The 15,502-nt window shown below is 33.4% G+C and overlaps 2 protein-coding genes across 3 annotated transcripts; one reads left to right on the forward strand and one right to left on the reverse strand.

The window, feature by feature from the left end:
* Positions 1 to 223: 223 nt before the first annotated feature.
* Positions 224 to 10,053, forward strand: LOC111378953 (single-stranded DNA-binding protein, mitochondrial). The gene is made up of 6 exons (XM_023002250.1): positions 224 to 412; positions 636 to 817; positions 1,349 to 1,557; positions 1,634 to 1,734; positions 9,502 to 9,561; positions 9,637 to 10,053. Exons 1-6 carry the CDS (start codon positions 343 to 345, stop codon positions 9,651 to 9,653), a joined length of 639 nt encoding a protein of 212 aa, XP_022858018.1. The 5' UTR covers positions 224 to 342; the 3' UTR covers positions 9,654 to 10,053.
* Positions 10,054 to 11,822: 1,769 nt separating this feature from the next.
* Positions 11,823 to 14,833, reverse strand: LOC111378954 (ribosomal protein S1, mitochondrial-like). 2 transcript variants are annotated; one of them, XM_023002251.1, is made up of 2 exons: positions 14,760 to 14,833; positions 11,823 to 12,672 (listed from the first exon to the last, which is right to left on the reverse strand). In XM_023002251.1, exon 2 carries the CDS (start codon positions 12,639 to 12,641, stop codon positions 12,030 to 12,032), a length of 612 nt encoding a protein of 203 aa, XP_022858019.1. In that variant the 5' UTR covers positions 12,642 to 12,672; positions 14,760 to 14,833; the 3' UTR covers positions 11,823 to 12,029. The 2 variants fall into 2 exon arrangements, with proteins under 2 accessions (XP_022858019.1, XP_022858020.1); XM_023002252.1 differs by lacking the exon at positions 14,760 to 14,833 and adding an exon at positions 12,761 to 12,897.
* Between the last annotated feature and the right edge of the window lie 669 nt (positions 14,834 to 15,502).

Below are 15,502 nucleotides of genomic sequence, written 5' to 3' on the forward strand. Positions count from 1 at the left end.
GATCTTTGAATAATTATCAAAATACAAAGAATATTTAAAGGTATTTGAAAGATTAAAAAATATAGATATAGATCTTGATTAATAAATTTCGAAAGATACAGGATACAACTTACAAATAATAAAAGTAAGGGTAAAATAATATTTCTAATAGAAAAGACCATTGTGAAAAATATGATCAATAACCTGGTCATTTAGAAAATTGCCCCATCTCGAAATCCCTAAACCAAACCCGCAAAATGCATCTGGACCCGTCAAGTGACCCGTTGTTAAATCCTTCTTGTACCCTTTCATTTTGTTCACTTTTACACTCTATGTGATGCTTTTCTCTGTAAAAAAAAGCCAATGAATTCACTCGCTCCTAAATTCCTCAAGCTCCTCAGAATCTCTCCTTCCATCAGACCCTCTTCACTCGGTAACAACTTGACACCTTTTATACATATACTTGCAAGCTTCGTGCTAATAGAGTAGATGCATATTAGTTTCTTTTAGGATTTTCATCGAACAGTTGAGGGGAAATGTTGAGCATTACTATATATATATATATATATATTGATTGGTGTTGTGTTCTATTCTGTACATTCTGAAGTGGGTTTTATTTGTTTTCTTATTCTTGCCTTTGTGATGAAATTTTGTAGTGATGGGCGTGGAAAGGAGCTCAAAGTTGCTTTTCTCAGCCGAGACTGACAATGACAGCGACAAGGATGTGAGCCCTAATGGTGAGGTGGAGGTCGATGATGATTTTCCTCCTGAGAGGCCCGAGTTGCAACTGCAGAGTGTTGATCCCATAAAGGGCTGGAATTTTCGCGGTGTCCACAGGGTATTGGAGCTTTATAGGAAATACAATAGTGGATTTTTTGCAGGATTAAATGCCATTTTTAGTAATGACAGGAATGAGATAATTGGTTTGATAATGGCAGGAGCGTGTTTTTGTCATTTTTGTTTTAAAATAATACGTCTTGTTCTGACCGTTTACACTAGTTGGTATCATGCGGCACATTTTACTAATCCTTTTCTTGATGGTGAATTTTGGGGAGGGTATTCTCTGAGGCTTGTAAGGAAAATAATTTTCTACCTGACGAGCAATGTTATGACAATCTCTATTAGAAATTTTTTATTTTTTCTGCGAAAAGTAAGTGTGGAATTCTGAAGCACTCATTGATTTTTCAGTTTCTGGACCGTAGATTGTGAAATTTTAAGGAATTCTTGAATGCAGACACTTTTGCCTGACTTGAACATTCCTTTAAACATTAATTTCTTATCCTCGATTCCCCTTTTGATGGCTGCAGTGCTTGATTCTTCGTTTTCATTCTGAATGAGGATACTCATTTAAGGTTTGTCTATTTTCCAGGCTATTATATGTGGAAAAGTTGGGCAGTCCCCAGTCCAGAAGATCTTGAGAAATGGCCGAACTGTAACTATATTCACCGTGGGAACTGGAGGAATGTTTGATCAGAGGCTTGTAGGACAGAAAGACTTGCCAAAACCAGCACAATGGCATCGCATTGCTGTACATAATGAAATGCTTGGGGCTTATGCTGTTCAGAAACTTATGAAAAAGTAGGTTTCTATGTTTTCAGTTGAGCCAAAATTTTATATTTATCATTTCTGTCTCATAAATAGAGCTCTTTTTCAGCTCTTCAGTTTATGTTGAGGGTGATATTGAAACTAGAGTCTACAATGACAGTATCAATGGCGAAATAAAAAGCATACCAGAAATTTGCGTGCGTCGTGATGGTACGTACATCTAATTGGTCTTGATTGATTTCTTATGTGTAAATCTGAAACCTATACTGTAGGGTAGGGTAGGGTAGGCGAACTGATCATAAATAAAAAATTATTAAACTGCAAAACATTGCTGACGAGACGTAGAATTAAGGGGGGTTTAATAAAAAAGCCTAGTCAAGCAATGATATTGATAAAATAACCTCCCTTCAATGTTTTTTGGTCGAATGACCTTCACTTACAAAATACAATAAACAAATAATGTCAAATATCCTCACCATGAAAAATATCCAAATACTCCTTTCAATCCAATTAAATCCCTCAATTTATCTACAAAACACATCAACGTGCTTTCCCGATGGTTTCTTCTTTAAAATCTTGTTATTTATTGTATTATTCTTCTATCTTTTCCAATATTTTAAGTATTTGAACAAGAATTTTGGTATCCATATTATCTATATTGAATCTCTACTATGTTTAAAGAAAAAAGAAAATTATTTTTAGAAATCTCATTTACATTTGTACTTTTATTGTTGAATATAGTATAAAATAATATTTTAATTGATTTTATTTTCTCATTTGGTGTATATTTGTACCGTCCGCAACTATTGGACAATAACAACACTCCAGTCGTTATGTGTAGTGTAGAACGACACTACAGTCGTTATCCTCCATGTAAAATAACAGTATAATTGTTATCTATTATGATGTATCCCTTATTGATAATATATTGTGGTTACTTTAATAATTTAAATATTGTATCTATTTTCATATTAATTTAATATATACTTGAATCGATGAAATCATAATAACGGATATTTATTTTTTGTTATAACAAAATATCACTGGTATCGTTTTTAGTATTTTACCTAGAAAATATAGAAATGATGTTCAGAAATTAAATATCATTGATCTAATAACAATTTATTTTTAAATATACAAGTTATCAATTATTCGTATCGTGTTTATGTAACGACACTTGTGTTGTTTTCATAACAGTAACAACACTAGTGTAGTTCTCATTTTTCAAGTTATCTAAGCAATAAGAGTATCTTTCAAATTATGTGAGCGGCATGTCCATTTAGCGACTTACATGAGTTCAAATTATGGAATATCGAGGCCCAAAAGGCTCGTGGCTGCTCATACTCATGTTTATTGACAGAATGACACAAGTGACGTTTAACTGCACCTGTGTCGTTTTATTGGTTTCTCTTATATTTCGCTTCAGCATCGACCTCAAGGATCGGACCTCCTAACTTAAGAAAATCAGAGTTATTAATTACGTGACGAATAACAGTAGAATTGACATAGATTGTAAATGTCGCGTTGGTGAAATCACAAGTCACCATCCATATTCGTTGGAAAACAAAAGTAATGAGAATATCTCTCAAATTATGTGAGCGACATGTCCATCTCGCGACTTAAATAAGTTTAAATTATGGAATATCAAGGCTCAGAAGGCTCGTGGCTACTCATAATCGTGTTTATCGACAGAATGACACAAGTGACGTTTAACGACACCTGTGTTGTTCTGTTGGTTTCTCCTATATTTCGCTTCATTTTCATCGCATCGACCTTAAGGATCGGACCTCCTAACTTAAAAAAGTCATAATTATAAATTACATGACGAATAACGGTAGAATTGACATAGATTGCAGATATCGCATTGGTGAAATCACAAGTCATCATCCACATTCGTTGGAAAATAAAAGTAATGAGAGTATCTTCCAAATCATGTGAGCGGCGTGTCCATCTCGCAACTTAAATGAGTTCAAATTATCGAATATCGAGGCTCGGGAGGCTTGTGGCTAGTTATACTCGTGTTTATCGAAAGAATGACACATGTGACGTTTAACGGCATCTGTGTCGTTCTATTGGTTTGTCCTATATTTTGTTTCATTTCCACTACATCGACCTCAAAGATTGGACCTCATAACTTAAGAAAGTCAGAATTATTGATTATGTGACGAATAACGGTAGAATTGGCAAAGATTGTAGATATTGTATTGGTGAAATCACAAGTCACCATCCACATTCGTTGGAAAGCAAAAGTAATGAGAGTATCTCCCGAATTATGTGAGCGGCATGTCCATCTCGCGATTTAAACGAGTTCAAATTATGCAATATCGAGACGCGAAAGGCTCGTGGCTGCCCACACTCGTGTTTATCAATAGAACGACACATGTGACGTTTAACGGTAACTATGTTGTTCTATTTGTTTCTTCTATATTTCGTTTCATTTTCACCGCGTAGATCTCAAGGATCGGACCTCCTAACATAAAAAGTCACAATTATTGATTACGTGGCGAAAAAGGTAGAATTGGCATAGATTGTAGATGTCGCGTTGATGAAATCACAAGTCACCATCCACATTCGTTGGAAAAAAAAATAATGAAAATATCTCCCAAATTATGTGTGTTGCATGTCCATCTCGTGACTTAAATGAGTTCAAATTATCGAATATCGAGGCCCGGAAGGCTCATAATTGCTCATACTCGTTCTATTCTCAATAAAAGCACAAGTGCCGTTATTATCACAGTAACGACTTGTGGCGTTCCCGTTAATAAGTTTATGTCATTGTCACGTCAGTTGTGTCATTCTTTATATCTTTTCAATATCATTAGTTCTCCTAACTTAAAAAAGTTAGAAATGTTGATGATGAGACAACGAACGGTTGAATTGACGTGAATTATATGACAATGTTCATATTACAATTGAAATGAGTTCAACTTATTGATCTTCGGGGCATGGATGGGTCGTGGCTACATATCTCGCCTTTATAGACAGAGCAAACAAGTATCGTTTAACAGCTCTTTTGTCGTTCTATTAATTTCACAAATATTTTGCTCATTTTTCAACGCAACAACCTCAAATATTAGATTTGTTAACTTAAGAAAATTAGAAAAGTTGATCGTGAGAAAAAGAACGATTGAATTGAAATGGATTATACGACATTGAGTTGGTGAAAATCACGAGTCTTGTATTGATTCGTTAGAAAATATAATCAATGAGCACATTTCTCAACTTTTGTAAACGAAATGTTCATATTGCAATTTAAATGCGTTCAATGTATTGATTCTCAGGACACGGATGTGTTGTGGTTACGTATACTCATCTTTATAGACAGAACGACACAAGTGTCGTTTAATAACTCTTGTGCCTTTTTGTTAATTTCTTAAATATTTTGTTCATTTTCCAATGCAATAACCTCAAATATTAGATCTCCTAACTTAAAAAAGTTAGAAAGGTTGATCATGGGACAACAAACGGTTGAATTGACATAAATTATACAATATTGGTGAAATCACAAGTTATTGTATTGATTCGTTAGAAAATATAATCAATGAGCATTTCTCTTAACTTTTGTAAACGAAATGTTCATATTGCAATTGAAATGAGTTCAACTTATTAATTTTTGGGGCATGGATGGGTCGTAGCTACGTATATTCGTCTTTATAGACAGAACAACACAAGTGTCATTTAACAGCTCTTGTGTCGTTCTATTGATTTCACAAATATTTTGCTTCTTTTCCAACGCAGCGACCTCAAACATGGATCATCTAACTTAAGAAAGTTAGAAATGTTGATCACGTGACAAAGAACAGTTGAATTGATATAAGTTATACAATATCGAGTTGGTGAAATCATAAGTCATTATATTGATTCGTTAGAAAATATAATTAATAAGCACATCTCTTAATTTTTGTAAACGGCATATCCATCTTGCAGTTGAAATGAGTTTTGGGGCATGGATGGATCGTGGGTGCCTATAATCGTATTTATAGATATAACGACACAAGTGTCGTTTTCTTTACAGTAACGGCACAAGTGCTGTTCTCGTGGAAAAATTATGTTTAGATAATGGCATTTTTGTTGTTCTTTTATAACTTTTCATCTTAGTAATGGCACAAGTAACGTTTTCAATGACATTTTCATCCTCTAAAAGGTACTTGTGTTGTTCTCTTAGAACTTTTCATCTCAGTATCGGCATAAATAATTCTATTATTTTCAACAAAATACAAGTAATGAGCATATTTCTTAATTTTTTTAAATGCCATATCCACCTTGCAAGTTAAATGAATTCAACTTATTATTTCACGAGGCAAGAATGGGTCGTGGTTGTTTAAACATGTAATAATAAACAGAAGGCACAAGTGCTGTTTAATTATAAATAACGGCACATGAGCTGTTTTGTTGATTTCTCCTTCATTTTCATTTGTTTTCAACGCAACGACATTTAAAATTGGGCACTGTAAGTTGTGCAGTTCTCCTAGTAATAATAGAAGTTTATATTTATTTTTTCACTTGTGCTGTTTTTTAAGAATTTTTCATCTCAATAACGACACTGATACCGTTCTTAGGGACTTTTTAATTACTATAACACTTGTGCCATTCTCATGGACACTTATAAATCAAATATAGTGACAGTTGTGCCATTCTCATAAATGTTTTCATCTCAGTAACGATACAAGTGTCATTCTCATCGACAAGTGACGCTCTCCTTTTAGTAACGGCACAAATGTCGATCTCATGGACAAGTAAATTTATAATCATAATGGCAGTTATGCCATCATTGGGATGCTAGACTAACAATTAATGAGCATATTTCTTAACTCATATTTATAGATAGAATGACGGAAGGGTCGTTTTTATTTCAGTGACGGTTCTTGTGCTGTTCTATTGATTTTTCCTATATTTTGATTTTATTCTAGTACAACGATTTTATACATTGAACCCCTTAATGAATCATAAACATTTTCATCGGAGTAATGATGTTTGCTCCGTTCTTATGAAATTTTGTAACAAACATGAAAACACTTATATCGTTCTTATGTTTCTCTTATAAGTTCAGAACGGAACTTGTACAATTTTCATGGATGCTTTTATTTCTAATAACGTAACATGTAGAGATATATGTATAATTAAAAGGCAAATATTTAACTTAAAAGACATTAACAAAAATGTAAGAAAAATCAATAGAACAGCACAAGTGCCGTTATTAATATGAAAACGACTCTTTTGTCATTATGGGGTTGTTTGAGCCCCATTTTTTTCAACAAATGAATTTTGTAATAGTGTTATAATTGAGAATGTGTGATTAAAAAATTAGAAAAAGTTTTGAGTTTGTATGTAATATTATTTTATTGAACGTGTGGTTAAAATGTGATCAAATTATTGTTCAAGAATACATTTTGATGAAAAAATAAGGCTCAAACAAAGGCTATACGTGTTAACACGAGTAAAAACAGCTACGTCTTATCTATGTCCCGAGAACTAATAGTGGAACTCATTTACGTTATTTATGACATTAACTTTTTATATTACATATGTCAAGGAGTTCATTATTAAATGTTGTTTTGTTGAAAAAATTGGATATAGGTGAAAATTTCAGAACGACACAAGTGTCGTTACTGGACATGAAAATGATAATTGTGCTGTTACATGTATAAATATAAGTATAAGTAGTCACGATCAATTCTTTCCCTAAAAAATAATAACTGAAACTTATTTATATTGTAATATATACATGACAGGTATAAAAATTGATATATATGTTTATTAAATTAATCGATACATATAAGTGCGACAACTTCTATTTCCACTATCTTAATAATATAAAAATTATGTCGTTTCAATCGTTCCTTGTGGCTAGTCAATTTTTTTTTGTTATATACGTTAGTGAGTCCATTATTAGAGTCATTTCGTTGAAAAAATAAAACTACAGCAGATAACGACTGTAGTATCGTTTTACTGTACAAATAACGGCTAAAGTGGTGTTCTATATTACAGATAGCAATTGGAGTATTATTACATTCAATGGTTGCAACTAACACAAAAAACACACTAAATACGCAAATAATACTAATTAAATATTATTTAATACTATATTTAGTAATAAAAATACAACATAAATGGAATTTTTAAGAGCATCTTTTCTCTTTCTTTCAATGTAAATGTATGCTAACCAAACTCTTGTTCAAATGTGATTGAAGAGAAGAAAATAAGTGAATGTAATTTTGAGAACTCGAAATTGAAGAATATGAATAGGGGAAGAAGATGTAATTTTCAGAAGAAAAAAAAAAGAAATTAGGGTTTGAAGAAAAATGACGGGATGAAATGAGAGAAGTTGGAAGACATTAAGTTAACAACTAAAGGAGAATTTTGTCATTTTGCCAATTAAAATATTTTACATTTTTTATTTGTTTTTATTATTGGTCAAAAGTCATTTCATCAAATACATTGTTTAGTTGGGCCAAATGGCCAAATTCCCCTAGAATTAGTTGGTACATGGCAAGTCATGAGAGATAACTAGTAGACGTGGATTTGGCATCAAGAAATCCATTTTGATTGAAGTGATTTTTAAACTGCAAGTCTAATGAAATAAATGTAAACCATGGGTTGTGATGGAGGATAACTCAAATTCATGCCTTATAAATGAAGTAGTTAATGGTGGGGGTACCATTATCCTTCTTTTAGTGACGAATCTTGTATGAAAGCCTTTCATTTGCTTCTCTTCAATGGAAGTTTATTTCCATTATATAATTTTTATTCAGGCACTTTATGTATCTATCTGCTTTTTGCTGTCCCTAATTCATACTAGTGGTTCCTTTTTTTTGAGAAATAACGACTTTAAAGACAAATCTATGAACTTGAGGATTATAAACGTTAATTTAGTAGAACTGATGGCTAGGAAGTTTTCTACCTTTGTAATTGTTGAACCGATCTCAACTTTGGATTATGGACAATTATGAATATGCATTTGGACTACTACGAATACAACATATATGATCATAGTTTCTCTAATGGACATAAGCAAGATGCAATTCATCTCGCTTATTAGATATGATGGGGGTCAGAGATATTTTATATAAGTAGGTCCCAACTCTCCAAATAAGAAAATTATAATTAATATTAAGATGCAAACAGGAAAAACCTTCAAGTACTTATTAATTCAAACAATATAAGGGTAGCTTCTAGAAGACCTGGGTTACCACGATATCTACTCTTTGTTGCATGAGAATATGCAGCTTTTCTTTTGTTAAAAAAATAAAAATAAATAAATAGCAGATATAGTTGAATTCAAAGTACATGATCTATATACACGGTTTTTCTTAGTACATGATCTATATACATGGTTTTTCTTTCAGATATAGAACGAGCATTTCTAGTTGAAATTAACGCAAAGATGATGCTCCCTTTGTCAACAACTGAATGTTCCTTTCGAATTTGTTGGAACAAGCTTAATTTGTTGATTTTGTTGTTTCATGCACGGGAAGAAAAGTTTTATCAAATTTGTTATGGAATATAGAAATTGCAGCGGTTGACAAATTATGTGCTTACTGCTATCATTAAAGTATCAAAATGATTAACTGCTGTTACATCATCTAAGTTGACTGTTGGAGCATGTTTCACCACGGTTCAGTAAATATGAACACGGTAGGCATCAATTCAATGGATCAGGATTCTGAAGTACAATACAAGGATCTATAGAAAAAATACGTTCAAGTAGAAATCATAAAATTTGTGGGTTGCTTCATGTTCCATTAACAAGTTAGTAGCAGGTTGAATTCTATGCATAATAGATTCTGTCAAGTGGCAATGCATTTCTAAGTTTGTTTATACACTTTGAACTAGTATGGATTGTGAGTACATAGATTACATGGAATTAATAGGTCGTTACAAATTTATTGATTCTAGAAAATGCTACAATTTAGCTTTTACTGTTCTCTATATTTTCTTCTCAAATTAGTTTTGTCATTTTATGGATTACTATTGCAGGGAGAGTTCGACTTATCAAGGCGGGAGAAAATATGAGTAATATTTCCATCGATGAGCTGCGTAAGTTTTTGTCTATTATAAAATTATTCTTAAGCGATTAATTGTTACCAGATCCTGAATTATTTTTGTTGGCAGGGGAGGATTTACTGTAATGTAACTCCAGTGGAAAAATATACTAGCATGTTCGGTAAGGTGAATTAGATGGTATTAAGAAGAAAAAGAAGCTGAAATCTTGGTCCCATACATGACCCTTCGAGTATAACATTCTGCAAAGGTGAGTAGCTGAAGAGCCATACTTCTGCTAGGAACTGTATTTAAAGACGAGCATGGATTTCTGCTCTTAGTTTTTGTTAGCAGGGACCTAAATATGTAGATTGTTTTCTCATCTATTTTTCCTTGGTTTAAGTATTAATGCCCTTATTTTGAAAGTTGGGGTGATGGACTTGAAGTGGATTTCATTTTCTGTACCTGCATGTATACAAGTGATATCTACTGCAACAAATGTAGGAAATTTGACATCTATTAGTAGGAAATATATTCTGTTTTCATTTCCGTGTTAAGTTCTTAACTTTTGGAAATATGGTACCAGAGGTCTCCAGCCCCACTTTATTATTATTATTTTGTTATTTATATTTTTTTTGGGCAGCATTATCCCAGAACCTTTCACATTTTTCCGTGTTGGTCCTGGGCAGATGGTTTTCATCCCACTTGACCACAAAAATGTATTGAACGTGAAGATATAGGAGTAAATAGCCCTTGAATGCCCTTTGTGTTTAAAACTTAAAAATGAAGACTTCTTGTAAGAATTTTTTTAAAAGAAAGCTATTTTTCAATTTCTCTACTTACTCTTATCCAATAAACTTCCTCTTGTTTAGTGATGACAACGGGGCGGGGCGATGAGGTCGCCTCTCCTGCCCCACCTTGCCTTCGACGGGGCGGGGTAGTTTTTTGTCCCATTTTTTGCCCCGTTTAATTTTTTTTTTTTTGCAAGTTCAATAAAATACGGATAACATTCAAGCTGACAAAGTTAATATCCAAAATAAACACTACAAATCTTAAATATAATGCTCGTTATTGGTACACAACATTGACTATTATAATGAACAAGGTTTTTCTTGTGTTTTTTTTCCTTTGATATTATCACAAAAGTTGTAATCTCTCACACTTTAATTTATCACAATATATAGATTTTCAAATTTGTTCAATTGAACATGTTATATCTTTTTATATTTGTTTTTATCAATATCTGCATAATGGTATATATAAATTAGTCAAGCTTGATAAGACTTGTACAATTGAGGATATTAGAAAATAGGTCATTCTTCTATTTGAAACAAATTGAACCCTAACCTTTTATATTTAAAAAAAAAAAAAAAATCACGGGGTGGGTTCGGAGAGGGGCATCCCCGCCCCGTGCCCCGCAACGGGACGACCATTTATGCCCTACGCCGCGACGGGGCGGGCTTTTTTGCCCCATTTGGGGCGGGGCGACATCGGGACGGGGTAAATTGCCATCACTATTGTTTGAATTAGAGTTATAGAGAAAATTACGAGAAAATGACTCAAATAAATAAATAAGGAAAGATATATATCTTTCCGTCAAAAGGGACTTTAGGTCACTTTAATTGCTGAAAACAAGTTGGAATATTTTATATATTAGGGGAAAAAAAGTTATAAAAATAGCTTTCCGTATCCTTGTTCTGCTCATTAAAGTTGCTGAGGACGATGAGTAAGTACTCATGGAGTCCTTCAAATTTTCTTCCTTCCGAGTATTAGTAGCTCTCCTATCATTAGGTCATCAACTTCTTTGATCTTTAGGCATTCGAATGTTAATTCCATATATGATCTTACAGCTTTGCGTATTGATGAGAGAATGTTGCAAGTTCATCCACTACTTTATTTTTTTTGACTATTTTTATTAAAATTAATCACGTCTTTTTCAACTTGCCGAAAAGATTTCAAAATGAGAAACTAGATCATTAAAGATGACTCTTGTGAGGGAAAAAAGAAAAAACACAGATGTAAACGTGGTTTCATTTTTCACAGCATTTCGTCATTATGGGAACCATAATTTTTATTAGATCAAGGTGAATTATCACGTGTTGTGGTTTTTATCACACGATGTAGTAATGCAAAATATCGGATGTCATGAATTTTGGCATGAAAAGCAATAGAATATTTTCAATATTTTTGGTTTCTGGTCTACGTAAATAACAGAAGAATTAGGACAGTAAAGTTCGAGAAAAAAATCGATTGTAAACCACAAATATTTATATGCATTTGTGAATTACGCAAACATTTACTGATTGTAGATCGACAGGTAACGAAGCCCACCCAAAATCGGCATACACTAATCGAAAATATAATGAACCAAATTTATTCTTATCCAATACGATCAAGTACACTACCAAACAAGCCAAAAATGTACGACAGACATTGGCTATTTTTTTGAGAAAAAGAAACAAATCCCAAATAAAGAAATTCGATCTCCGACTCCAAAAGAAGGGATTGCAACAGGAACGCAGTTGTCAAGTTCTCACCACAACGATTTTCATGGTTTTCGGGTTAATGCTCTCAATGATGAATTGGTCACTCGGCACCCTTCTGTTTATCATAGGACGGGTTGGAAGGAAAGCAATGTAACCTGCAATGGCGACTGAATAGCCGCCTCTGACTTTCTCCGCTATGAAACCTCTGACCTTTGAGTTTCTTCGCCAAATCTTGGTCAGTTCCATCCAAGCTCGGTTTTTTCTGAACCTTCGTGGAAGGAGAAGCGGCTCACCGGAAACGGAATCAGTGGGTCCAACTATATCATTGAACCGAACAGCAGCTCGCTCTTTCATTGTAGAATCACCTGTCACCATATCGACGAAGCAACGCTCCAGGATTTGCTTTTTGACTGGTGTTTCCCCTGACACACGATCAAGATACCCAACCCGGTTTTCAAACCTTGTGGGCCATTTGGTGTTTGGGTCTCCAATGAGCTCATCTTGAGTGCATATTCTTGAGGTCCCAATTCCTGCATCCACCAAGAACATTTCATCCCTTAAGCGTAGAACTTTGGCCTGCAAAGCAGTACCACTTTGCAAGAATATGCTCGAATTAGATCTTGAAAACAATCTACTCATATATGTGCTCATCTTATGGGTCAATCTCGATTCTCAAATTTCCCTGTAGAGTAAGAAAAATTTCTTTAGATACCCAACAGACAACTTCTTTCTTGACAACTCAAGTAACGAAGTAATAGCAAAAAGGATACATAAATCGAGCTGATATAACAAATACAGCAGTATCTTCAATTATGCATGCCCAAGTAGCTCCTCTGAAGGTTGGAAAGGGATAAAGATCAACATCAGGTCCACATGAGGGAATATTGGCAATCAAGGCTGCCATCAACTTCTGGCAGCATTTATAGAGTGTTTCAATAGTGCAATGTGAGATGAGCTTTAAAAATTAAATATAAAGCTCGTGTGCCCCAATTATAGAATAGATAATAGGCAGTCACCAGATATAAAGAACGTTAACTTTATTTTTTGAGGTACAAAAAAAAAATAAAAAAAAATGGACCATTGGTTATAAAAAAACAACTTAAATTTTGTCAGGATCATCTGTGATATCAATACTGAGTCCCTAACACCATGCTTTCAAATGCAATACAAGTAATTCTATGATGATATGCACAGAATAATTGTCATCTTACACATAAGTATTCACTTTCTTCAATATATAGAAAATGAGAAATACAAAGAAAACAGAAGAAGGTGGGAGGTAACAGAGATATTTTATATGAGAAATATATTTCTCTTTACTCACGAAAATGAAAGAACTGACAAAAAAGGTACTGTTTGAAAATATGGTTCGCCTCAACTAGTTGAAGTGAAGGGCAGCCTAGTTTACTCACATACCAATTTGGTTAGGGCATATTAGAAACAAAATAGAGGTTCATCAGTCTTCCAGTCTCGCTGATGAGCAAAATGAGTGTATAATAGGATTAGGAGAAAAGTGTTTTACAAGAGAACCAACTCTTAAGTTAGAGACAGGAGAGTAAATTCTGTGGAAACCCATTTCAGACATCCTCTAATTCTGCTATAATACTGTTCTTTGGGTTCAAATCAGTGGCCGAGTTTGAGCATAATTACTTTTCTACCTTTCCGATATGCAAACAATATTTTTTAATTTACTGTTCTATTCAGATTTTTTTTTTCTTTCATCAGTGCACAGTTGCATCTTCTTTAGTGATTACAAGGCTTAAATTATTGGTTCAGGTCTGAAATGTAAATATTTCAAAGTGTTTTCATTCAGACCCTAAAACTAAACCAATTATCTCTAGTTCTTTTGGCTTTGTTTGGGAACTCCAAAAACTAGGGCCATAAACCTCAGTTCAGACCTGAATAAGCTGATTACGAAAAATCTAATTTTACTTTGATCTCAGGTCAGCTCAAATATGCATCAATTAGAACATTGAATTGGTAGTTCGACTATTGCTTTGACACTGCTGCAACACAATTTTTATTTTTATTTTTTCTGCATTGAACATGCAAGTGAGGTTAGAAGAGGACTTCTGTTATGGATAATTGACTATAAACCATCTTGAAATCCATAATAAAACAATTTAGCCAGGAGCGGGCCCAGGAAGTTTTTTCCGTGCAAGTGACAAACTCAAACACAAATGCAATATGATGGACATGATATTCAATTCGCATTTTTTCGGACTGCTTGAAGAAAACCGATTGAATGTGTTCCTCTAATTCATCAAACCATCACATTTAATGCGAGCTTGATTATGTAGACTAGATAAATCTATTTGACAACTCCTCATCAACATTTTTCACATTCTCAAGAGATTTTCTTTTATAAAATCTTCCCATGATTATTTTCACAAAAATCAGCCACAAACCCCTCCAATTTACTGCACTTCTTAGACAATATATTATTATGTACAAAACTAAAATCTGCTATAATACCCTAACAAAAATCTGCTACGTGTAGTATGAAAAAACATAAGATTGAAAAGTTAATTAACATAAAGAATCAAACTTTGGATGAAAAACAGTATAGCCCTAAAATCCAATTTCAAAATTTAGCAAGAAATTAATAAAAAAAAAAATACATTTTAAATCAAATATGAGATGAGAATAACATGGTAGAATCTTGATAAGGTACTAAAATCTGTAAAATAGAACAAGACAAGACAAATTGCATTTCTAATTGATACATAAAATGAATTGGAGAAAAAGAGAAGAAAGAGATAAAATTACCTTTGATAGCAGAGAGAGAGAGAGAGCCGGCAGACGGAAGAGGGAACTGGGAAGCCGAGGTTGAAGCTAGCAGCACGGACAAATAGCTAGCAAGCCTCGACCTTTAAATTATTTGTTAATAAAATTGGGCCAATTGTCTGGCCCATTTAAAAAAAATTCCTTTTAACTTGGACCTTGGCTGCTACTGACGTTTTTCCAATTGGGGGCCGCCCAAAATCCCCCTGACCCTCACGTCAATTACCCCTAAATTTTATTTATGAAATAATTAATTAAAAATATATTTTATAACTCAAATTTAAGGTCACAATTTTAAACAATTTGATCACAAATTATCGAATTAATTGATTACAAATAATTTTTCGATCCCAATTGAAAATTTTCTAGGTCACAAACTTAACAAATTCTTAGGTCACATATTATTCCTTAATCACAAATCTCAAATTTTATAAGTCACATCTTATTTCATGGTCACAAAAATATCAAATTAATTGATCACAAATTATCAAATTATTTGTCATAAATTAACAAAATTTTAAGTCACATTATTTATTGGTCACAATCAACAAAATCATTTGTGACCACCACGCCACCGTCACAACGTCACTGAATCCCCTGTTGCCAAAACCTCCACCACCTCCCGACTACAAAATCATCACCTCGAACACTGTAGCCAACATCACCACCACCAAAGATCCACCAACATGCCACCAACAAGATTCATCACCACCACCAGATCTAAACAT

Source organism: Olea europaea, unplaced genomic scaffold, assembly GCF_002742605.1.
Source record: "Olea europaea var. sylvestris unplaced genomic scaffold, O_europaea_v1 scaffold1907, whole genome shotgun sequence".
Taxonomy (NCBI): domain Eukaryota; kingdom Viridiplantae; phylum Streptophyta; class Magnoliopsida; order Lamiales; family Oleaceae; genus Olea; species Olea europaea.